Below are 23,508 nucleotides of genomic sequence, written 5' to 3' on the forward strand. Positions count from 1 at the left end.
TTTGGATGTCCAGTAATAGTAAATAGAGAGGGAAATTGTCTCTCTTTGAGGCGAAGAGAGGCCAGGCACGCAAACCCAAACACTTGAAGTGAGTGGCGTCAAGTTGGCCACCTTTAAGCCAGTCACATGACCTTTAATCAAACCCCCGGTCACATGATCATCAAGCCACTCCCACCTGGTCACATGGCCAGCAAGTCACACCCACAAAATAAGCCAATCCCACAGTGTGGTAGTAAAAAATTTTTTGCAACCCTTCACCGCCCCTGACTTTCCTAATGTTAACTTCGATTTCAGGGACGCTGGTTGATCTGAGATGGTCAGGAGGAGCCAAGAGGCAGATCTCAAAATCAGGCTTTCATCTTCACAATTCTGCTGATTGTAACTTACATCTCTTAGGTGTCTTCTTTAGGGTACAAACAGCCACGAAGTGGATGTAGTTTACCAAAGGTAGATGTCCAAATGGTCACAAACATTACTTGATCTTTTCTGCAGACTGGTGTGAAAACGAAAAGCAAAGCAGAAGTAACTTTTATTCAAGGGAAAACTTTCAAGCCCCCACCCAAGACTCCCTTCCACCTCCCCCCTCCATCTCGCATCCTGCTCTGTAGGGTGATCAGAATAGGGAGGGTGAGCTCCCAAAGACCCTCCCCTGTGCCAAATGCCCTCTTCCCCTGCCCTCTGGCAAGAGAGGACCCATCCCCACCCTTTCCCCCTCTCTGTCTTTGGCAGGAGAGGAAGGAGGTCTTCTTCTGCCTCCTTTCCAAGGGAGAACATCTGATTGCATAAGAGGGAGAGGACAACTGAGGTCCTGGCTCCAAATCAGTTGTCAGGCGGTGGGGGGAATAACCGGGCAGCAGCCTGAGGCAGTGTGCTTTGATGAGTAATCAATCCCTAAGGGAAATCACGGGGTGGAGCTCATCCAGATAAAAAGATGACAAAATTCAGAAAGTGATACGATCAAGCTCAGAACATGAGAGGAGCAACCAGCAGTTGGCAAAAAGAGTTTCTGGGATGATGGAGGAGTCTTTCACGGAGGGAGAATTCTATGCCAAGAATTTGGTTCCCAAAGATTATCTGGAAAGATATTACAAAATTAACTTTGATGATGAAAATGGAATAGATAAGATTGCAACCTTTTTCCTGAAAGGGGCTCACAGGGCGTTCACCGTAGGTAAGTCTTGACCAGTGATGGACTCCTACATAAGTATATATTCTTTTTCCCCCTTTTAGTATGATCTGATCCACAAAGGGTTTTCTTTAGAGACTTCTACTAAGAGCGGAATGATTAGATTTTTGTTGTATGATTTGTTGTTTTTTCTATATTTATTTATTTATTCATTCATTCATTTGTCCAATACACAAATACATAGGAAGTAAGATAGAAACATAGAAACATAGAAGTCTGACGGCAGAAAAAGACCTCCTGGTCCATCTAGTCTGCCCTTATACTATTTCCTGTATTTTATCTTACAATGGATCTATGTTTATCCCAGGCATGTTTCAATTCAGTTACTGTGGATTTACCAACCACGTCTGCTGGAAGTTTGTTCCAAGGATCTACTACTCTTTCAGTGAAATAATATTTTCTCACGTTGCTTTTGATCTTTCCCCCAACTAACTTCAGATTGTGTCCCCTTGTTCTTGTGTTCACTTTCCTATTAAAAACACTTTCATCCTGGACCTTATTTAACCCTTTAATATATTTAAATGTTTCAATCATGTCCCCCCTTTTCTTTCTGTCCTCCAGACTATACAGATTGAGTTCATGGAGTCTTTCCTGATACGTTTTATGCTTAAGACCTTCCACCATTCTTGTAGCCCATCTTTGGACCCGTTCAATTTTGTCAATATCTTTTTGTATGTGAGGTCTCCAGAACTGAACACAGTATTATTCCAAATGTGGTCTCACCAGCATTCTATATAGCGGGATCATAATCTCCCTCTTCCTGCTTGTTATACCTCTAGCTATGCAGCCAAGCATCCTACTTGCTTTCCCTACCACCTGACTGCACTGTTCACCCATTTTGAGACTGTCAGAAATCACTACCCCTAAATCCTTTTTTTCTGAAGTATTTGCTAACACAGAACTGCCAATACAATACTCAGATTGAGGATTCCTTTTCCCCAAGTGCATTATTTTACATTTGGAAACATTAAACTGCAGTTTCCATTGCTTTGACCATTTATCTAGTAAAGCTAAATCATTTACCATATTACAGACGCCTCCAGGAATATCAACCCTATTGCACACTTTAGAGTCATCGGCAAATAGGCAAACCTTCCCTACCAAACCTTCCCCTATGTCACTCACAAGCATATTAAAAAGAATAGGACCCAGAACAGACCCTTGTGGCACACCGCTTGTAACCTGACTCTGCTCAGAATACTTGCCATTAACAACAACTCTCTGATGTCTACGCTTCAGACAGCTGCAAATCCATTGAACTATCCAGGGATTAAGTCCAAGATAGACATGTGATAATATAAAAGAGGGTGAAAGTGAACTTAGAGGAGAGGATATATGAAAGGGACAGAATATATAAGATAGGTGAAAGAAAGGAAAGACAATTGGACAGGGGACGAAAGGCACACCAGTGCACTTATGTACGCTCTGTCTTGTCTTTGAAAAATAAAATTAAATTAAATTAAAAAAGAAGAAAAGAAGGGGTTGCCCGGTGATTGGGCAGCCTCCAGGATGATCTTCAAAGAGCTTCTAATACTTCTGAGTTACTATAGGTAGGAAAATAGGCATTAGTGTGGAGAACAGCAGGTCTGAAGAACCCAAGGCAGCTTGAAAAACTGCATTTGGCTTGATGGGTTCCAGATGGCATCAAAGGAGACACCCTGATCGACATTGGCACCGGACCGACCATCTACCAGTTCCTCTCCGCCTGCGAGAACTTCCGTGAGATCATAGCCACCGATTACACGGACCAGAACCGGGAGGAGGTGCAGCAATGGCTGAGGAAGGAGCCGGGGGCTTTTGACTGGACCCCCATCGTGAAATACGTCTGTGAGCTGGAGGGAGACAGGTAGGTGGAAGAATGTAGTTTTCCTTTGAAGGTCTTTAAGACTAGAAGATTAATTTAGCCACAGCCAAAGACCAAAAATCAGGCACTCTTCGTCCACGTATGAAAATGCAGCAGGAGAGATTTTGCAGTCAGCAGCTTATTTATTTATTTACCCATAATATTTGTACAGATCAGAAGAGTCCACAAGGAAGAACCAGAGGGGACTCTATCTCAGAGAACATGGCCAGCTGCTGCCGAGATTGAGGCGTGGCCTTTGTGCCCAGGAAAGTGGCAAGAAGCCCACAGTTTCTTCTGGGCAGATGGGAAGTGGAGAATCAGCTGTTACAGAATGGGTCTCTCCTTTTAAGTATTCCACAGGATCTGCAGAGTCCTCTCCTATAGGGTGTCCTAATTCCTGAAATTGCTGACTGCCATGGAAGCTACGTGCCTGCAGCTTTCCATGGAGAACATCCAAGACTGGTATTGTCTGTGGAATTCTGGGAGTTGAAATCCAAACACATTAGGAGTTTCCAAGGTGGAGGAACACTGTCCTCAACCCTCCCAGACTGATATTTGAATCCAGGCAAGAAAGACATTTGCAAAAAGGAGGGTTTTCCAGTTCTTGAAGGGACGCATGCCTGGGAAACCTGACCTATCTCCATCCATAATAGAAAGCAATAGCATTAGAGATATATACTGCTTCATACCGCTTCCTCATTTGATCCACCTCGGAATGAGGAAAGGCTGAGTCAACCTGGAGCTGGTCAGGATTGAACTCCTGGCAGTGGGCAGAGTTAGCCTGTAATACTGTATTCTAATCATTGGGAGAGAAGGAAGGAAGGAAGGAAAGGAAGGAAGGAAGGAAGGAAGGAAGGAAGGAAAGAAGGAAGGAAGGAAGATCAATAGCACTTAGACTTATATACTGCTTCGTAGTACTTTCACAGCCTTCCCTAAGTGCTTTACAGAATCAGCCTCTTGCCCCCAACAATCTGGGTCCTCATTTGACCCACATTATAAGGAGGGAGAGCTGAGTCAACCTTGAGCCTGGCAAGATTTGAACCACTGAACTAGAGCTAGTGAAGTAGACCCAGAGACAGGGTTTGAGCAATCGGTACTTTTATTCAGCTCAGAGAATAAGTGACAGCTCAGCAAGGTAAAGTGACAATTCAGCGAGTACCGACTGGCTCTGCAGGGAGAAGCCGCTTCATTTATACTTTTGCGGTTCCCGCCAAAGCGAGAGCCGGCCGCGTCTGAGCCAATCAGGAGCGACTTCCTGCTTGGGCTCAGACAGCGCTGGAAAAGAGGAACAAACTATTTACAGCGTTACAAGGTAGCCATTTCAGGATACAACACCCCTCCCCTCATAGTTGGATCCATCCATCAAGAAAGCCACGTGACGAAGTCGTCCAATCGGTGAGGCCTTCGAGACTCTCGCGCTGACCTGCGCAGTCCATTTTCTCCTTCGCCACTGACTGTGGAGGATGGCTCGCCGCTGCTCTCCCGGTGCGGCGGACTAGGCCTGGCGGGCCCAACGAAGGCCTCGGAGGACGAGGATGGCTCGGCGTCGCTGGATGGTTCCCCCTGGCCCGATAAGTCTCTCTGCGTGTTTCTTAGTTCGGGCAATGTATAAAAGTCTATTGAAGGGGGAGAGTCCGAGTCAGCGGGTTGTTGTAATTGGTTTTCAGTTCGTTTCCGAATGTGGTCTATGTGTCGTTTCCACAAACGACCATCCTCCAGTTTAACAATATAAGTCTTGGGTGCATTTTGCTTAACAATAATTCCCTTCATCCAGTTTACATTTCCATCAAAGCATTTTACATATACATTTTGACCCAAATACATTTCTCTTTCTGGTTTTATGCACATTTGGTTATTATTCAAACAGAACCTTGGGTTTAACCTGTCTAGTGGTGACCTCAACTTTCTCCCCATCAATAACTCTGCAGGGCTTACATGTGTGTGCGAGTTAGGGGTAATGTGCTGGGTTAATAAGAATTGGTCCAAGTTCTGTTGCACATCTCCAGGGCCTGACCTGTGCAATGCCTCCTTTGCCACCCTTACGTAACGTTCTGCCAACCCGTTAGCCCAGGGCGAGTAAGGCGAGATGAGGGCATGTCTGACCCCCAGGCCATCTAGGAATAATTCGAATTGCCTGGCTGTTAGTTGTGGTCCATTGTCAGACACCAATAGATCAGGGCAACCATGGGATGCAAACAGTCTGCTCAATACCTTGATAGTGGCACTTGTGGTTATGTTGTTCATTGCTATTATTTCCAACCATTTGGAGAAAGCATCAACCACTATTAGGAAATACTGAGACCCCACTGGGCCAGCAAAATCAATGTGGATCCTAGACCAAGGGCCAGCAGGCTGTTCCCACTCAGCCGGAGTTGTTTTGGGGGGATTGGGCCTAGACTCTTGGCACGGGTCACACTTTGAAACCCAACTTTCAATATCAGCATCAAGCCCTGGCCACCATAAATGCCCCCTTGCTAGGCTCTTCATCCTGACAATCCCAGGATGGCCCACGTGTAACATTCTGAGTACCTTTTCCCTTAGGCGTTTGGGGATGATCACTCTATCCCCCCACAGCAAACAACCTTTTACATATGACAATTCAAGCCTTTTGTTCTTAAAATCACACACTTCAGGTTTAACAATATCATTTTGCCATCCCTTTAGAACACAGTTCACTACTTGTTTCAGGATTTGGTCTTGCTGCGTGTGTGCAGCTACCTCTTTTGCTGTGGTTAGTGGGTTTTCCTCGAGTTCTATCATTAGCACGTCTGTGGTTGGAACAGGGTCTTCTACCAAGTCTGCTATGGGGCATCTGCTGAGGCCGTCTGCATGATTGATTTCCTTCCCCCCCTTGTGGGTGAGCTCATACTGATACCCTGAGAGGAAAAGGGCCCATCTGATTAGTCTTGGAGACATAAAAGGTGGAGTGGGCTTGTTGGGGGCTAGCAGGCCTAGTAGGGGTTTGTGGTCAGTGACTAGCTCAAAGTTTCTTCCAAAAATGTAATTGTGAAACTTCTTTACCCCTGCCACTAATGCCAGAGCCTCCTTGTCTAACTGGCTATAATTTCTCTCCGTGCTGGTCATGGTTCTTGAAAAAAATGCTATTGGGGCCTCTGTCTGATTAGGTAGAACGTGAGCTAGGACTCCTCCTATGCCGTACGGCGAAGCGTCGCACGTGAGCCTAACGGGTAGTGAGGCACTATATTGGACTACTACACTTTTAGAAGTTAGTAAATTTTTTATTTGAGCAAAGGCTTCACGTTCAATTTTCCCCCATGTCCAGCGGGCTTCCTTCTGGAGTAAACGATGGAGAGGCTCTGCTACTGTTGCCTTCTGCTTTAAAAAAACGGAATAAAAATTAAGGAGGCCCAAAAATGCTTGCAACTCACTCTTATCTCGTGGCTCTGGGGCTTCTCTAATTGCTCTCAGCTTCTCAGTTGTGGGGTGGATACCTTCCTTATCTATTTTATATCCTAGGAATTCAATACTGTTAGTTCCCCAGACACATTTATCAGGCTTGATTCGTAACCCTTTGTCCTGTAGCCTCTTAAGTACTTCCCTTATTCTTTTGTTCACTTGTTCCTGGTTTTCCCCTGCAATTAAGATGTCATCAAAATATGGGATGGCCCCATTTACCCCTGACAATAGGCGTTCCATGATGCTCTGGAATATCCCTGGGGCTATGCTCACCCCAAACTGTAACCTCGTGCATTTGAAAGCCCCCCTGTGCGTTACAATTGTTTGAGCGTTTGCTGTTTGTTCATCGACCGGAAGTTGCTGGTAAGCCTGCGCCAGGTCGATCTTTGCGAACCTTTTCCCCTCCCCCAGGGAGTGTAAGAGTTGTTGCACAACCGGAATGGGGTAGGGGTGGTGTTGGAGTGCCTTATTCAGGGTTGATTTGTAATCAGCGCAAACTCTTAAGGAGCCATCTGGCTTCAGGGGTGTCACTATGGGAGTTTCCCATGGTCCCTGTTCCACAGGGACCAAGATACCTTGACTAATGAGTTTGTCCAGCTGTAAGTCTAGCTTGGGGAGAAGCGGGAGGGGAACCCTGCGAGGTTTCAGTCTAACCGGTGGGACCTTGGGGTCAATAGAGAAAGATATGGGGGTTCCCTTATACAATCCTAAGGTGGGGCTGAACACTTCAGGGAACTCTTTCACAAAGTTAGGCATAATATCACAGTTTACATTACACACACCCGAAATTTCAATCCCCAACGGTTCCATCCATGCTAGCCCTAGCAGGGAGTGTTTGGCCCCCGTCACAATAAGCATGGGAAGGGTACATTTGACATTCTTAAATACAATAGGTACATTTGCAGTTCCCAGGACCGAGATTACCCCCCCTTGGAAGTCTCTGATCACCAAAGAGGTTTGAATTAGGTCAGCCTCAGACACATTAGGCATATATAGCTTAAATTTTTCCCAGGGCATGATGGTATATCTCGAACCCGTATCTAGCTCCATTGAGCAAGGCTGGTTATTTAGTAACAACGAGATAACAATTTTAGCCCCCTTTTTGGTTGCCGTGTTATTCACGGAATATTGAGAGTTACCTCTATTGTAGTCTCGGTTAGCGGTGGGGTAATTCCTTTGACCCGAGTTGCGGAACGGTCTCCTGTCTCGCGATTGGGGGGGGTGGTTTTGGGGTCGCTGGTATTGTTGTGTGGCAAAAGTTTCTTCTGGTGCCGTTGCTCTGCATGCGATGGCGATGTGGCCTCTCCGGTTGCAACGGCGGCAAGTGGTGTCGCGGAACGGGCATCGATGGCGCTGGTGATTTCCCCGGCAGCCCGCGCAGGGGGCTGGATGAGTAGCTCTAGGGTGTCTCGGTTGGTCTTGCAGGAGGAGGCAGTCGTCCCCGTTGCTAGTTGGCTGGCTGCGGACGTCTGTTCCCATGGCGCTGGGAGACTCGGCGTCGATTTTGGCAATGGTTTCTCGCCTTCCGTGCTCTTTTAATTCTCTTGCCGCTGCGTCGGCTGCTTCCGCGGTTTGCGCTAATTTGATTACGGTTTGTAGAGTCGGCTCATCTTCGGTGAGGAGTTTACTTCTCACTGTGTGGTTCTTCATGCCGAAAATCAAGGCGTCGGTGAGGCGAGCTTCCGGATCTTGAAACTTGCATTGAGCGAGTACCGTTCGAAGCCGCGTTGTGAATTGGCTTATCGACTCGGTTTCTCTCTGAGCCATCATGTGAAATTGATGCCGGTAAACCACGGCTGGTCTGGTTGGTTTAAAATGGCTCGCTAGTTTCTGTTGAAGGACGTCCCACGCTGTGGCTCTTGCTTGTTCTGGTTCGGTGAGAGTTTGGGCAAGTCTACGGATCTCTGCGCCGCAGTAGTTTAGAAAAATAGCCCGTCTGCGATCGGCCCCGGCGTCCTGCATTCCCGCCGCCTCGAGGAATATCTCGAAGGTGGCCATGTACTCGTCCCAAGTCATTTTCTCGGCATCGAAAAGTTCTGGAGCCTGGCCGATCTGGATTTTGTCCATGTTGCACGCGAAGTTCTTCCGTTCGTTCGTCGCCAGTGAAGTAGACCCAGAGACAGGGTTTGAGCAATCGGTACTTTTATTCAGCTCAGAGAATAAGTGACAGCTCAGCAAGGTAAAGTGACAATTCAGCGAGTACCGACTGGCTCTGCAGGGAGAAGCCGCTTCATTTATACTTTTGCGGTTCCCGCCAAAGCGAGAGCCGGCCGCGTCTGAGCCAATCAGGAGCGACTTCCTGCTTGGGCTCAGACAGCGCTGGAAAAGAGGAACAAACTATTTACAGCGTTACAAGGTAGCCATTTCAGGATACAACAGCTAGCACTTAGCTGAAGTAGCCTGCAGGGCTGCAATCTAACCACTGTGCCATCCCATCTCCCTAAAGAAGGGAAACCATTGGTTGACTAAGGTTGGAGATAAGAGGGTCATATTCTTCTTGTCTTTTCTCTCCAGGGAAAAATGGCCAGAGAAGGAAGAGAAAGTCCGAAGAGTGGTCAAGCGGTACCTGAAATGCGATGTGACCCAACCCAACCCTTTGGCCCCGCTGGTCCTTCCTCCCGCAGATTGCCTGCTCTCCTGTTTGTGCTTGGATGGAGCTTGCAAAGACCTCCCCACCTACCAATCGGCCTTCAAGAACATCAGCTCCCTCCTGAAACCAAGGGGCCACCTCCTGTTTTACTCAACCCTCGGAGGGCACTATTATATGATTGGCCAGCAGAAGTTCTCGGCCCTCTGCTTGGAGAAAGAGATGGTAGAAGAGGCGGCGAGACAAGCTGGCTTTGTCATTAAGTGGATTGAGGAGACCAAGGTCAACATGCCCCCTTCAATAGCTGATGGGAAGAAGCTGTGTGTCCTTCTTGCCCAGAAATGTAGCCCATGAAAATTAAACGGCTGGGTTTTAAAAATAAGTTTTAATTGCACATTTTTATTTTATCACCCATGATGAGAGCTTAATATACAGTCTGAATCCACTTACTTATACATAATATCAGTCCCAATGACAATATTTACTCGTAAATAATAGCATGCTTCTAACTTCTCATTTATACCTTTGTTGCCTAACCATTTGTAAAACAAATCCCATGTTTAAAAATATTCTGTCTTTTTTCTCCTTTATCTTTAATGTTAGCCTATCCATTTCCGCACAATGTAATATTCTCTACATTATATTTTTACCTGCCAGAATTCCCTCATTTTGACAATATTCTGCAAATATAATTCTTTCTGCGGTCAGCACATATAATGTGAAATGTACAACCCCTTTATCATAGTTTTAAGTAATATTCCTAACAAAAATATTTCTGGCTTTCAATTTATATGTCTCTTTATCATTTTTTCTAACCATCCAATATTGTTTTGTATCTCCATCCAATATGTATTTCCATCCAATATTGTTTTGTTTTTTTGACATGTCCACCACATATGACAGTATGAGCCTGGGATCTGATTACATTTCCAAAATTTGTTGGGCATGTTTTTAAACATCTTTGCTAATCTTGGCAGTGGCTGAAACTAGACAGCTGTTGAGGTAACACCCAGAGGTTTCTCCAACAATTGTTGTGATTTTGTTACACAACCTTGGGAAAACACACACAATGTGGCTTCTGTGATGTTTTCCATGCCCTTCCTAGTAGACATCTAGGAAATGGGTGTATGGGTAATAAAGTAATATCTTGCCTCTGTATTTGTCTCTGCGTTGATTACTGCTTGGTTGATTACTGCTTCCCTTGTGTTGTGTCTCAACACTGCATTCAGTTTTGGTCACCATGATGCGAAAAGGATGTTGAGACTCTAGAAAGAGTGCAGAGAAGAGCAACAAAGAGGATTAGGGGACTGGAGGCTAAAACACATGAAGAATGGTTGCAGGAACTGGGCATGGCTAGTTTAATGAAAAGAAGGACCAGGGGAGACATGATAGCAGTCTTCCAATATCTCAGGGGTTGCCACAAAGAAGAAGGAGTCAGGCTATTCTCCAAAGCACCTGAGGGTAGAACAAGAAGCAATGGGTGGAAACTAAACAAGGAGAGAAGCAACTTAGAACTCAGAAGAAATTTCCCCACAGTCAGAACGGTTGAACCGTGGAACAGCCTGCCTCTAGAAGTTGTGGATGCTCCAACACTGGAGGTTTTAAGAAGATGTTAGATAGCCACCTGTCTGAAGCAGTGAAGGGTTTCCTGCCTAAACAGAGAGTTGTGAGTTGGAGGAGAGCAGGTACAGTGAGGGTCACCCATTGGCCAGTGGCTGGGCCAGACGATGGAAGCTGACCAAGGAGAGATTCAACCTGGACATAAGGAAGAACTTCCTGACGGTCAGAGCGATCAACCAGTGGAACAGCCTGCCAGCGGAGGTTGTGAACACCCCAACTCTGGACATTTTCAAGGGCAGATTGGATTGCCATCTGGTTGGGGAGGTGTAGGATTTCCTGCTTGAGCAGTGGGTTGGACTAGATGACCTGCAGGGTCCCTTTCAACTGAACTGAACTCAACTCAACTCGAATGAGTGAATGAATGAATGAATGAATGAATGAACGAACGAACGAACGAACGAACGAACAAACAAACAAACAAACAAACAAACAAACAAACAAACAAATAAATGAATGAATGCAGCCCTTGGCTGCATAGCTAGAGGTATAACAAGCAGGAAGAGGGAAATTATGATTCCACTATATAGAATGCTGGTGAGACCACATTTGGAATACTGTGTTCAGTTCTGGAGACCTCACCTACAAAAAGATATTGACAAAATTGAACAGGTCCAAAGACGGGCTACAAGAATGGTGGAAGGTCTTAAGCATAAAACGTATCAGGAAAGACTTCATGAACTCCATCTGTAGAGTCTGGAGGACAGAAGAAAAAGGGGGGACACGATCGAAACATTTAAATATATTAAAGGGTTAAATAAGGTTCAGGAGGGAAGTGTTTTTAATAGGAAAGTGAACACAAGAACAAGGGGACACAATCTGAAGTTAGTTGGGGGAAAGATCAAAAGCAACGTGAGAAAATATTATTTTACTGAAAGGGGAGTAGATGCTTGGAACAAACTTCCAGCAGACGTGGTAGATAAATCCACAGTAACTGAATTTAAACATGCCTGGGATAAACATAGATCCATCCTAAGATAAAATACAGGAAATAGTATAAGGGCAGACTAGATGGACCAGGAGGTCTTTTTCTGCCGTCAGACTTCTATGTTTCTAATCAATAAATACATAAATAAATACCTAAATAAATAAATAGCAGAGGCAGATCACCCTCGGGGCTTCCATGGGGGCTGGGGGTGTGTGTGTGAGAGAAGCCCCTCCCTTCAGCCCTCTCGCTCTGGTGCCCTGGCTAACTGCCCCACGTCCCATCCGAAGGTCCTCCCACCCACATCTCAATCATGCTGAGTTGGGTAGAACGTGTTGGACTCTGGTCCTTGGGCCAGGCAGGGACTCCGACCGAGCTTGTCTGGTTGTGGAGTCTTTCCAGGGAAAAAAGGGGGAAATGATTTGCAAACCCGCCAGTTCTCTTTTAAGCGGTGAGGCAATCCACTCCTCCACCTTGACAGGCCCCGTGCCCTTTGGCACCCTCGCGCCAGGCAGCTGTCCCAAAAAAGATGCTGCGGTAGCAGAAATTGTGAAGCAAGTGAGGACAAGCAACATCCCCAGCTGGCAAAAAAAGGAGAACAAGGTGGTTCACGTACCTTAGGAGGCAACTGGTTGGCAAAGTGCTTCTGAGCATGGGCTGGGTGATGTCACGTGCCCTGTTTGAAGGGTCCTGGTTGGGAAGAAGAGGTCTGAGGGTCTCCCTTTTATTTCCTAGAGGTTCATTGGGGTCATTCTGCATTCTGCAACTTTAGGGGATCTGAGCCAATGGAAGGTCCGCCTGGTGCACCAGTTGCGGCCCTATTTGGACCGGGAGTCACTGTTCACAGTCACTCATGCCCTCATCACCTCGAGATTCGATTACTGTAACGCTCTCTACATGGGGCTACCTTTGAAGAGTGTTCGGAAACTCCAGATCGTGCAGAATGCAGCTGCGAGAGCAATCATGGACTTTCCCAAAAATGCCCATGTTACACCAACACTCCGCAGTCTGCACTGGTTGCCGATCAGTTTCCGGTCACAATTCAAAGTGTTGGTTATGACCTATAAAGCCCTCCATGGCACTGGACCAAACTATCTCAGAGACCGCCTTCTGCTGCATGAATCCCAGCGACCAGTTAGGTCCCACAGAGTGGGTCTTCTCCGGGTCCCGTCAACTAAACAATGTCACTTGGCGGGACCCAGGGGAAGAGCCTTCTCTGTGGCAGCCCCAGCCCTCTGGAACCAACTCCCCCCAGAGATTAGAATTGCCCCCACCCTCTTTGACTTTCGTAAGCTGCTTAAAACTCATCTCTGCCGCCAGGTATGGGGGAATTGAGATGCTCTTTCCCCCTAGGCCTTTACAATTTTATGCATGGTATGTCTGTATGTATGTTTGGTTTTTATAATAATGGGTTTTTAACTGTTTTTAGTATTGGATTATTATTATATGCTGTTTTATTATTGCTGTTAGCCGCCCCGAGCCTCCGGAGAAGGGCAGCATACAAATACAATAAATAAAATAAATAAATAAATGAAGGAAGGGAATCAAGAGAGAGAGAGAACACTGGGGAACAGCAATTTCGTTGTCTTAAATCTGTGACTTGTTTTCATCTATCATTTGGCCCCTGGAACTTTTTGTCTAGCACGTCAACTTTTTAAGCTACAGGAGACCCTCAAAAGTCATACAAATTGTGCACACAAAGGAAAGTCAAAACTTACCAAATATACAAAGAACAATTTTATTCATACAAAGGTTATAATAGTTACTGCGAGTTAAATTGTGTTCATACAAATTGTTTTTTTTTTATCGAACGGTAATTATATATAGTAAGGTAAAAAAATTTGCTTGTAGATTTTTCTGGAGTGTTTAATCTGTGGACATTGTCACTTGATGCTCCAACAATAGTCAGACATCATATGTCTATCTCATCTACCTTGATCCTGTGCCTCCGTGACTTTCAAATCTTGGTGGAATTGCTCATCACTGACTGCACCAGGTTTTTCCAGGAAGTTAGAAAGATGGCTATGTAAAAAATGCAATTTGATGCTCATGTTGCCTAATTAACTATATTATATATATATAAGGTGTAGAGGAAAAAAACTTGACGTGGTAGAAGAAAACTAACTACAGTTTTGAAACCAGCCTGCCTAATTAACTATTAAAGAAAAGCTCAGAAATCAAACTCAGCAGAAATTGTGTTACAAATTGTCCCCCAGTGTAATCAATGCTCCTGTGTTCAGGCTCTGCCATTGTGCTTCTAGCAGGAAGAAGGTGTCGAGTGGGCTGGTGGCAGACCCAGTTGCAGAAGAAGGAGAAGATTGCCACTATCACAAGATCCAATTTTTGCTAATTGGTAGACAAGAGATGGTTCAAGGCATCTGGAACACGAAATGTTTCTGAGAACAGAGAAGGCATTTAGTGGAAGAGAGGACATTCATTCTTCAGATTGTTCAGGGGGAAACCACACCCAGATCAGTTTACAACATTGGCTTTGAGGAAACCTTGAGGATCCAGGAAGTCCAGGATACAAACTATATACAGTTGCACCTCTACTTACGAACTTAATTCGTTCCATGACCAGGTTCTTAAGTAGAAAAGTTTGTAAGAAGAAGCCATTTTTTCCCATAGGAATCAATGTAAAAGCAAATAATGTGTGCGATTGGGGAAACCACAGGGAGGGTGGAGGCCCTGTTTCCTCCCAGGAGATTCCTAGAGAGGCCACACGGAGGCTTCTCCCCACCTTTTCCGGCCTTGTTTCTTCCCAGGAGATTCCTAGAGAGGTCCCACGGAGGCTTCTCCTTGTCTTTTCCGGCCCTCTTTCCTCCCAGGAGATTCCTACAGAGGCCCCACGGAGGCTTCTCCTTGTCTTTTCTGGCCCTGTTTCCTCCCAGGAGATTCCTAGAGAGGCCACACGGAGGCTTCTCCCCACCTTTACCACCCCTCTTTCCTCCCAGGAGATTCCTAGAGAGGCCCCACGGAGGCTTCTCCTTGTCTTTTCCGGCCCTCTTTCCTCCCAGGAGATTCCTACAGAGGCCCCACGGAGGCTTCTCCTTGTCTTTTCTGGCCCTGTTTCCTCCCAGGAGATTCCTAGAGAGGCCACACGGAGGCTTCTCCCCACCTTTACCACCCCTCTTTCCTCCCAGGAGATTCCTAGAGAGGCCCCATGGAGGCTTCTCCTTGTCTTTTCTGGCCCTCTTTCCTCCCAGGAGATTCCTACAGAGGCCCCACGGAGGCTTCTCCTTGTCTTTTCTGGCCCTGTTTCCTCCCAGGAGATTCCTAGAGAGGCCCCACCGAGGCTTCTCCCTGCCTGTTCCGGTTACAGTTTCGGAGGCTGGGGTTTATAAGTGGAAAATGGTTCTTGAGAAGAGGCAAAAAAATCTTTAACACCTGGTTCTTATGTAGAAAAGTTCGTAGGTAGAGGCGTTCTTAGGTAGAGGGACCCTCTTTAAGCGGTTGACAGAATCAGCCTCTTGTCCCAACAATCTGGGTCCTCATTTTACGCACCTCGGAAGGATGGAAGGATGAGTCCACCTGGAGCCGGTGGTGAGGTTTGAATTGGTAAATTGTTCTATTGATTGATTTTTATCAGTGCCAGAAATTAATCCTTATTTCCAGGTTGGATTTCCCTCTGATCAGCTTCCATTCATCTTCCTTCCTTCCTTCCTTCCTTCCTTCCTTCCTTCCCTTCTCCCCTCCCTCCCTTTGTTCCTTCCTTCCTTCCTTTCTTTCCTTCCCTTCTCCCCTTCCTTCCTTCCTTCTCTCCTTCCTTCTTTCCTTCTTTCCTTCCTTCCCTTCTCCCCTTCCTTCCCTCCCCATTCCTGATTCATGCCTTACACAGGGAGTGGGACTAGATCTTTGAGGTTCCTTCCAGTCTTATGATTCTGAGCCAGAGGTAGGGCAGTAATAACGATGACATGGAGCCCGATGGTTTGTATATCCAGCCCTGAAGGCTCTCTTCTCTACTATGCCCCTCTTGTTTCTTCTTCTGCCTCTCTTCCACGAGAGAACATCTGATTGAGTAAAATGGAGAGGTCACGTCCTTGCTTAAATTCCAGTGATCACCTTGTGAGAAAGAACACGGGGGGGGGGGGTTGTTATTGTCGAGGAATCTAAGGGAAATCAGGAGGTGGAGCCGGTCAAGACCAAAGTATAATAATCCTCAGACCATGAAAGGAAAGAAGCAGAAGTCAGAAGAAATATCTTGTGGGACGATGGAAGAGTTTTACACAGGGAAAGATCTCTACACTCACCATTTTAATCCCAGAGACCATCTGGAAAATTTCTATAACATTAAGTTTGACGATGGTGGACTGGGTCAGTTTCTATCTTTCTTCCTGAAAGGAGCCCACAGGGCCTTCGCCGTAGGTAAGTCTTGACTTTCCCAATGTTAACCTCAAGCTGAGGGACGCTTGTTGATCTGAGATATGGTCAGGACCATTGAGATGCCAAGAGGCAGATCCCAAAGTCATGATTTCTTCTTCACAATTCTGCTAATTGTAACCTGCACCACTTAGATCTCTTCTTCGGGGTGCAAACGACCAGTTTACACAAGGCAGGTGCCCAAATGATGACAAACCTCCCTTCCAATCCTAACATTTTATGTTCTGTTACTTGAACTTTTCTGCGGACTGATCTGGAAACAAAATAGAAAGAGAAAAGTTTCCCAACTCTTTTTCCCCTTTGTTGATTTCTTCCTAAGTGTGAGGAAAGAGGTGGGTTGGAAACAGGTTCATGAAAAGGTTAAGAAGAGAAGGGGCTTCCAGATGATCAAGAAGCTCTTCAAAGAGTTTCTTGTGCTTCTGGGGCAGTTTAGATGGCACCTAGCAGAGAAGCCAAACCATAACTGAGCTTGAAAAACTCTCTGGTTGGTTTGATGGGCTCCAGATGGCATCAAGGGAGACACCCTGATTGACATTGGCAGCGGCGCATCCATCCACCAGTTCCTCTCCGCCTGCGAGAACTTCCGGGAGATCATAGCCACCGATTACACGGACCAAGCTCGGGAAGAGATGCAGCGATGGCTGAGGAAGGAGCCGGGGGCTTTTGACTGGACCCCCATCGTGAAATACACCTGTGAGCTGGAGGGAGACAGGTAGGTATGCTTTAGATGTTGACACCTTTCAAGACTCAGATTAATTTAGGCTGAAGTCAACCAGATCCTTCTCTTTCAACGTTGGCTAATCTGTCCGCTGTTATTGCCTATGTCCATCTTGATATTTGATCCAGGGACATAAGTCATGAAACTTTTATGATGACATAGATATTCATGGCTCATAATTAGTTTATTGAAATTATTTAGAGCCCCCTCCCAATCTATGAGGTAGTGACAAAGAAACTGGTGGCTGCCATAGAAGGTACGTGACTCAGATTAATTTAGACTGAACTGGAGAAGTCAACCAGATCCTTCCTTTTCAACTTTGGCTAATCTGTCCATGTATGAAAATGCAACAGGAGAGATTTTGCAATCAGGAGCCTTAATGGTGAATCATTGTGCAGAACAGAAGAGTCCACATCGAAAAACCAGAGGGGAGTCTTTTTTCAGAGCACATAGCCAGCTCGTCGTGTGTGTTTGTGTGAGTGTATTCCAACTTAGCTTTGCTCACTCCTGCACCATGTGGGTATACCTCATGGGCATGCCTGGTGACAAACAAAATCTGAAAAAAAATAAATAAAATAAAGCTGGAAAAAAAGATAGTGACCGCATGCCAGAACTTGGCTTCTGTGCAGGCTCAGAAGGAAATTAAAAATAAAATAAAAAAGAAATTTAGAATAACTTTATTTTACTTTTGTTATTCTAAATTTCTTCTTGCTCTTCTTTTCTTTTTTATATTTTTCTTTGTTTTTCTTTTTTCTTCTTCTTTAATAATAATAATAATAATAATAATTTATTAGATTTGTATGCCCCCCCCTCTCCAAAGACTCAGGGCGGCTCACAACATAGCAGCAACACAATATAAATACAAATCAAATGTTAAAAACTATTGAAAAAACTAATTTTAAATTCAAATGTGTTTGTATCTGTTTTTGATTTCAGTTTTGTATTGGGCATTAAAAATTAAAAAAAAATAAAAAATAGAAAAAAAATCCAAAAATAATCCAAAAAATGTTTTAAAAAATAATTAAAAAAAAAAATAATGAAAAAAGATGGCGGCGCCCACATACCAGCACCAACTGATACGGTTAGCTGATGTCATTGTGACATCGCCAGTGTGTCGCTTCCGGGTCGGGCAAGCCAGTCCGAACCAGGAGAAACGCACTCCTGGGCCAGCTGCTGCCGAGATTGACACATGGCTGTTGTGCCCATTCTGCCAGGTAAGTGGCAAGAAGCTCACAGTTTCTTCTGGGCAGATGGGAAGTGGAGAATCAGCTCTTCTTTTAAGTATTCCGCAGGATCTGCAGCGTCCTCTCCAGCAGGGGCTCCTAATTCCTGAAATTGCTGACTGCCATGGAAGCTACGTTCCTGCAGCTTTCCATGGAGAACACCCAAGACTGGTATTGCCTGGGGAATTCTGGGAGTTGAAATCCAAACACATTAGGAGTTTCCAAGGTGGAGAAACACTGTCCTCAGCCTTCCCAGGATGATATTTGAATCCAGACAAGAAGGACATTTGTAAAAAGGGGGGCTTTCCAGTTCTTGAAGGGCAGCAGACCTGGGAAACCTGACCTATCACCATCCATAATAGCAAAGCAACAGCATTTAGACTTATGTATTGCTTCACAGTGCTTTTACAGCCCTCTCTAAGCAGTTTACAGAATCAGCCTTTTGTCCCCAACAATCTGGGTCCTCGTTTGACCCACCTCGGAAGAATGGAAGGCTGAGTCAACTTTGAGCCGGTGGTGAGATTTGAACTATTGAACTGCAGCTAGCAGTTAGCTGAAGGAGCCTGCAGGGCTGCCCTCTAACGATTGCACCACCACAACTCTCTAAAGAAGAGAAACCTTAGGTTGACCTATGTTGGAGATAAGCAAGTGTAAGGCAAAATAAAAGGCCCATACCCTCATATAACCCTTTGTCCTGACAAAAGGCTAAAGGGAGGGCTATGTTGAAATCAAGACACATTCCATACTAAAAAATGTAGTTTAGCCATACCTATTTGCAGGTATAAACTTAATAAACAGGACACGTTTACCCTAGGGGAGTATGATAGATGGAGAGTAAATGGGAGTATCCGGGCAAGTTGACTTGATAAGACCTAAGTTTGGATCATAAACAGAACAATGATTAATAATTATGACTAGCTGAAAATGTAAAGTATTTTAAAAAACCACTATGAGAAAGGGCCAAAGAGTGTAAAAGCTTGCCAGTGAAATTGTATAAGAGAGTTGTGTAATAAATGAGTAATAAAAGAGTCCTAAGGGGGGGAGGTCTGAAGTGGGCAGTGAAAGATGTATAAATATATGGCATTCTGTATCTCAAAATTATCTCAGTGGGTTAATAGATATATTGCTCTTGAGTTAAAATGCTATATATAAAATATGCCCCCATTTTGGTGGAGGGGTACGAATGTTATTTGGTGGTGGGCACAAATCAATGAGCACTTGTTGTATGTTGTGTGTGTGTTTTATATTTTAAAATCAATAAAAAATTATTTTAAAAATGTAATGTGGCATGGATATTGCTTTATGTCCTGTCTCTTTGCTCATATATATATATTTACAATAAAGTTTTATTTTCCTTTTTCTGGGCTCTTTTTAATTTATCTCACAGCAGGCCATATTCTTCCTATCTTTTCCCTCCAGGGAAAAATGGCCGGAGAAGGAAGAGAAAGTCCGAAGAGTGGTCAAGCGGTACCTGAAATGCGATGTGACCCAACCCAACCCTTTGGCCCCGCTGGTCCTTCCTCCCGCAGATTGTCTCGTCTCCAGCTTGTGCTTGGATGGAGCTTGCAAAGACCTCCCCACCTACCGATCGGCCTTCAGGAACATCAGCTCCCTCCTGAAACCAGGGGGCCACCTCCTGTTTTACTCAACCCTCGAAGGGTACTATTATATAGTTGGCCAACACAAGTTCTCTAACATTTACCTGAAAAGGGAGATGGTAGAAGAGGCAGTGAGACAGGCGGGCTTTGTTATTAAGTGGATTGAGGAGACCAGGATCAACTGCCTGCCATCCGTAGTGGATGGGAAGGGCCGGTGTATCCTTCTTGCCCAGAAATGCAGCCCATGAAAATTAGGCAGTTGCTGGGTGACACCCAGACTTCTCCAAGCATTGTTAGAGCAATAGCATTGTAGCATGTAGACTTATATACCGCTTCATGGTGCTTTTCCAGGCTAACCAAATTATCAAATAATATAATCAATCTGTATCAATCAAGGGCAAATAACACGGAAGGTTTAGCAAGCAAGAAAAACAGGCTTTTAAAAGTCAGAGTTCAGAGTGTAACAAAAATTCCTTTCCATTACAACTTTTTTTGGGAAGTGTAGACATCACGTTTTTGTCTTTTTCGGTGGGTTTTGGGGGGTTTTCTTTTCTCTTTCTTTTCTTTTTTTCCTCTTTCTGTTTAGATATGTTAGGTGTTATGTTATTATGTTTATGATCTATAATTATTGATTGTGTGCTGTTCCTTTAAAATGTATATAAATTTAATAAAAATATTTTTTAAAAACCGTGAAATGTAGATTAAGGTTTATTTACTATAGACAATTCACTCCTGGCAGGTATCTGCTTTATTGCTGGGCTGGGAATGTTCACTTTCCCACTGGGGCAAAACCTTAAGCAGGACGCAAGAGAGAAAATCCATTTCGCTTGTAAAGCAGCTTCTCCATTTTTTGCTGTGCCTAAATTCAATCCAGTCTAGAGTGATTGGCAGGAGTTAGAAGGCAGTTGAGTGGGAGTTAAGAGATTTTTTTCAATTGGAGAGTCTTTTGCTTGTTTGTTTTGTTTTGTGGATTCTCTACATGGTATATTGTTGGGAGTATATTGTTTCTGGGTGGATGATCCACCGGTCCTATGCTTCCTTTTCAAGGGAGAACATCTTGTTCCCTTAGATCAGGCCAGATCAGGCCAGGGCTTCAAATTGATGGCAAGATGCTATTGCTACAACAAGATGCTATTCCTCAACAAAACTCAACCTGAGTTTTGTTGAGGAAGCAATCTGTAAGGAAAAAGAGGAGGTGGAGCCAGCAAAGGCAAAGATATAATAATGCTCCGAACAGGAAAGGAGAAACCAACAGTTGGCAAAAGTATTTTTGGGATGATGGAAGAGTCTTACACAGGGAAAGATCTCTACAGTCAACATTTTGATCCCAGGGACCATCTGGAAAAGTACTACACAGTTAGCCTTGAGGATGGTGGAATGGGTCAGTTTCTAACCTTCTTCCTGAAAGGGGCTCACAGGGCGTTCGCCGTAGGTAAGTCTCGACTTTCCCAATGTTAACTTCAAGGTGAGGGATGCTAGTTGATCTGAGATATGGTCAGGAGGAGCCAAGAGGCAGATCTCAAAGTCATGTTTTCATCTTCACAATTCTGCTGATTGTAACTTGCACCACTTAGTTGTCTTCTTCAGGGTGCAATCAGCCAAGGAATGAAAGTAGCTTACAAAAGGCAGATGCCAACGTGTTGAGAAGTCTCCTTTCTGTCTCTCTAATTCTACCTTCTATTACTTGGCCTTTTCTGCAGATTCATCTGGAAACAAAATAGTAAGAAGGTTCCCCAATCTCTTTCACGCATGCTTATTTTTTCATGAGAGAGGGAGAAATGGTTGGGTGGGAAATATATTTCTGGGAATGCTAAGTAGAGGAGTTACCAAATGGTAAGGGGGCCTCTAGGACAGTGATTTTCAACCTTTTTTGAGCCACGGCACATTTTTTAATTTTACAAAATCCTGGGGCACATTGAGTGGTGGGGGGGGGGGGCTCAAAAAAGTTTGGACAAATTTTTTTTCTCTCTCTTCCTCCTTTTCACTCTATTTCTCTTTCCCTCCCTCTTTCTCTCCCTTTTTTCTCTCTCCATCCCTCTTTCTTTCTCTCTTCCTTCCTTCCTTCCTCTCTTTTTTGCTCTCTTTCTCCCTACCTCCCTCTATGTCTTTCTCTCTCCCACCTTCCCTCCCTCCCTCTCTCTCTTGCTCTCTCTCTTGCTTTTTTCTCTCTTTTTCTCCTTCTCTCTTTCTTTCTTTCTTTCTCTCTCTCTTGCTTTCTCTGTCTCTCTCTCTTGCTTTTTTCTCTCTCTCTTTCTCTCTTGTTTTCTTTTTCTCTCTCTCGTTCTTTCTATCTTTCTGTCTCTTGCTTTCTTTCTGTCTCTTGCTTTCTTTCTTTCTCTCTCTTTCTTTCTCTCTCTCTCTTTCTTTCTCTCTCTCTTGTTTTCTTTCTCTCTCTGAGCTTCACGGCACATCTGACCATGTCTCACGGCACACTAGTGTGCCACGGCACACTGGTTGAAAAACACTGCTCTAGGATGATCTTTGAAGGGTTTGTGGTGCTTCCGGGGCAGTTTAGGAAATGAAGAAGGACTCAAAGCAGGCTGATTTTGGAAAACTCTCTGGTTGGGTTGATGGGCTCCAGATGGCATCAAGGGAGACACCCTGATTGACATTGGCAGTGGCGCGTCCATCTACCAGTTCCTCTCCGCCTGCGAGTCCTTCCAGGAGATCATAGCCACCGATTACTCTCTCCAGAACTGGGAGGAGGTGCAGCGATGGCTGAGGAAGGAGCCAGGGGCTTTTGACTGGACCCCCATCGTGAAATACGTCTGTGAGCTGGAAGGAGACAGGTAAGTATGCTTTAGATTTCGACACCTTTCAAGACTGAACTAGAGAAGGCAAACAAAGTTCTCTTTCAACTTTGGCTCATCTGTCCATGAGAGACTTTGCAATCAGGAGCTCAATAGTGGATAATTGTCCACACTGAAGAACCAGAAGCTAGCTGGTTTTGCAATAGATTTTGTGCCCATTGTGGCAAAGTGGCAACAAAGGCACAGTTTCTTCTGTTCCAATCCTTCTGCAGAGTTTTAGAAGGACCTTCAGGTTGTCTCCTATTCAGTGGTCCATGTCTTCTTTGAGCATCCTCTTCCCAAGCTCTTTCACCTAGTGGCTCTTTAATTTAGTAGAGTCTCTCTAGCGAAAGGACTCCATTGGTTTCCATCTTTGCTGCTTCTTTCATCAGACTCAGAAAGATGAGTGTTTCACAGAAAGATGAGGACAGTCCACGCGTTTGAGAATGGCCAAGGTTGAGAGACATGGCCCTAGCCTAGATCTTCCAGGTCTCAGAGTGATATTTCATGCAGAGCGAAGGGCTTCTCTGTTTCGCACGGACCGCAGATTTGAGGAGCCTGACCTATCTCCATCCATAAAAAGGGCAACTCTAGCTTGACAAAGATTTGAAGGTAGGCAGGTCACCTTCTTCCTGTCTTTCTCCCCCAGGGAAAAATGGCCAGAGAAGGAAGAGAAAGTCCGAAGAGCCCTCAAGCGGTACCTGAAATGCGATGTGACCCAACACAACCCTTTGGTCCCGCTGGTCCTTCCTCCCGCAGATTGTCTGGTCTCCACTCTGTGCTTGGATATAGCTTGCAAAGATCTCCCCACCTACCGATTGGCCTTCAGGAACATCAGCTCCCTCCTGAAACCAGGGGGGCACCTCCTCTTCAATTCAAGCCTTGAAGCAAACTACTACACGGTTGGCCAACAGCGTTTCTCTGCCATTTACCTGGAGAAGGAGGTGATAAAAGAGGCAGTGAGACAGGCTGGCTTTGTCATCAAATGGATCGAGGAGACCAGGATCAAATGCCCTCCGTCCGAAGCAGATGCAAAAGGCCGGTGCATCCTTCTTGCCCAGAAATGCAGCCCATGAAATGAGGCAGATGTTGATGTAACCTCCATAGGCTTCTCCAACCATTGTTAGTGTTTTGTTAGACAAGCCATGGAAAGCAAACACCACGTGCCTTCTGTCCCCCTTTCCTAGGAGGTGCATAGAAAATGGTTTTGTGAATAATAAAATAC

The 23,508-nt window shown here is 45.1% G+C and overlaps 3 protein-coding genes across 3 annotated transcripts; all 3 read left to right on the forward strand.

Annotated features, from left to right (window-relative positions):
• On the forward strand, nt 1-10,189 carry LOC139174907 (nicotinamide N-methyltransferase-like). Its single transcript, XM_070765606.1, has 3 exons — nt 1-1,171; nt 2,825-3,032; nt 8,961-10,189. The coding sequence occupies exons 1-3, from the start codon at nt 1,012-1,014 to the stop codon at nt 9,385-9,387; spliced, it is 795 nt and encodes a 264-aa protein (XP_070621707.1). The 5' UTR covers nt 1-1,011; the 3' UTR covers nt 9,388-10,189.
• A 5,562-nt stretch (nt 10,190-15,751) lies between these two features.
• LOC139174908 (nicotinamide N-methyltransferase-like) lies at nt 15,752-20,178 on the forward strand. Its single transcript, XM_070765607.1, has 3 exons — nt 15,752-15,940; nt 16,460-16,667; nt 19,316-20,178. Exons 1-3 carry the CDS (start codon nt 15,787-15,789, stop codon nt 19,740-19,742), a joined length of 789 nt encoding a protein of 262 aa, XP_070621708.1. The 5' UTR covers nt 15,752-15,786; the 3' UTR covers nt 19,743-20,178.
• Nucleotides 20,179-20,311: 133 nt separating this feature from the next.
• On the forward strand, nt 20,312-23,508 carry LOC139174906 (nicotinamide N-methyltransferase-like). Its single transcript, XM_070765605.1, has 3 exons — nt 20,312-20,926; nt 22,076-22,283; nt 22,933-23,508. The coding sequence occupies exons 1-3, from the start codon at nt 20,719-20,721 to the stop codon at nt 23,357-23,359; spliced, it is 843 nt and encodes a 280-aa protein (XP_070621706.1). The 5' UTR covers nt 20,312-20,718; the 3' UTR covers nt 23,360-23,508.

The sequence above is a fragment of the Erythrolamprus reginae genome, chromosome 12 (genome assembly GCF_031021105.1).
Source record: "Erythrolamprus reginae isolate rEryReg1 chromosome 12, rEryReg1.hap1, whole genome shotgun sequence".
NCBI classification, from domain to species: Eukaryota; Metazoa; Chordata; class Lepidosauria; order Squamata; family Dipsadidae; genus Erythrolamprus; species Erythrolamprus reginae.

Excerpts from the sequence above, each read along its gene's own strand:
- LOC139174907 (XM_070765606.1), top strand. The coding sequence starts at position 1,012 with ATGATGGAGGAGTCTTTCACGGAGGGAGAATTCTATGCCAAGAATTTG. Across the intron at positions 1,172-2,824 it reads TCACAGGGCGTTCACCGTAG|ATGGCATCAAAGGAGACACC; the intron begins GTAAGTCTTGAC and ends GATGGGTTCCAG. Across the intron at positions 3,033-8,960 it reads TGTGAGCTGGAGGGAGACAG|GGAAAAATGGCCAGAGAAGG; the intron begins GTAGGTGGAAGA and ends TTTTCTCTCCAG.
- LOC139174908 (XM_070765607.1), top strand. The coding sequence starts at position 15,787 with ATGGAAGAGTTTTACACAGGGAAAGATCTCTACACTCACCATTTTAAT. Across the intron at positions 15,941-16,459 it reads CCACAGGGCCTTCGCCGTAG|ATGGCATCAAGGGAGACACC; the intron begins GTAAGTCTTGAC and ends GATGGGCTCCAG. Across the intron at positions 16,668-19,315 it reads TGTGAGCTGGAGGGAGACAG|GGAAAAATGGCCGGAGAAGG; the intron begins GTAGGTATGCTT and ends TTTTCCCTCCAG.
- LOC139174906 (XM_070765605.1), top strand. The coding sequence starts at position 20,719 with ATGCTCCGAACAGGAAAGGAGAAACCAACAGTTGGCAAAAGTATTTTT. Across the intron at positions 20,927-22,075 it reads TCACAGGGCGTTCGCCGTAG|ATGGCATCAAGGGAGACACC; the intron begins GTAAGTCTCGAC and ends GATGGGCTCCAG. Across the intron at positions 22,284-22,932 it reads TGTGAGCTGGAAGGAGACAG|GGAAAAATGGCCAGAGAAGG; the intron begins GTAAGTATGCTT and ends TTTCTCCCCCAG.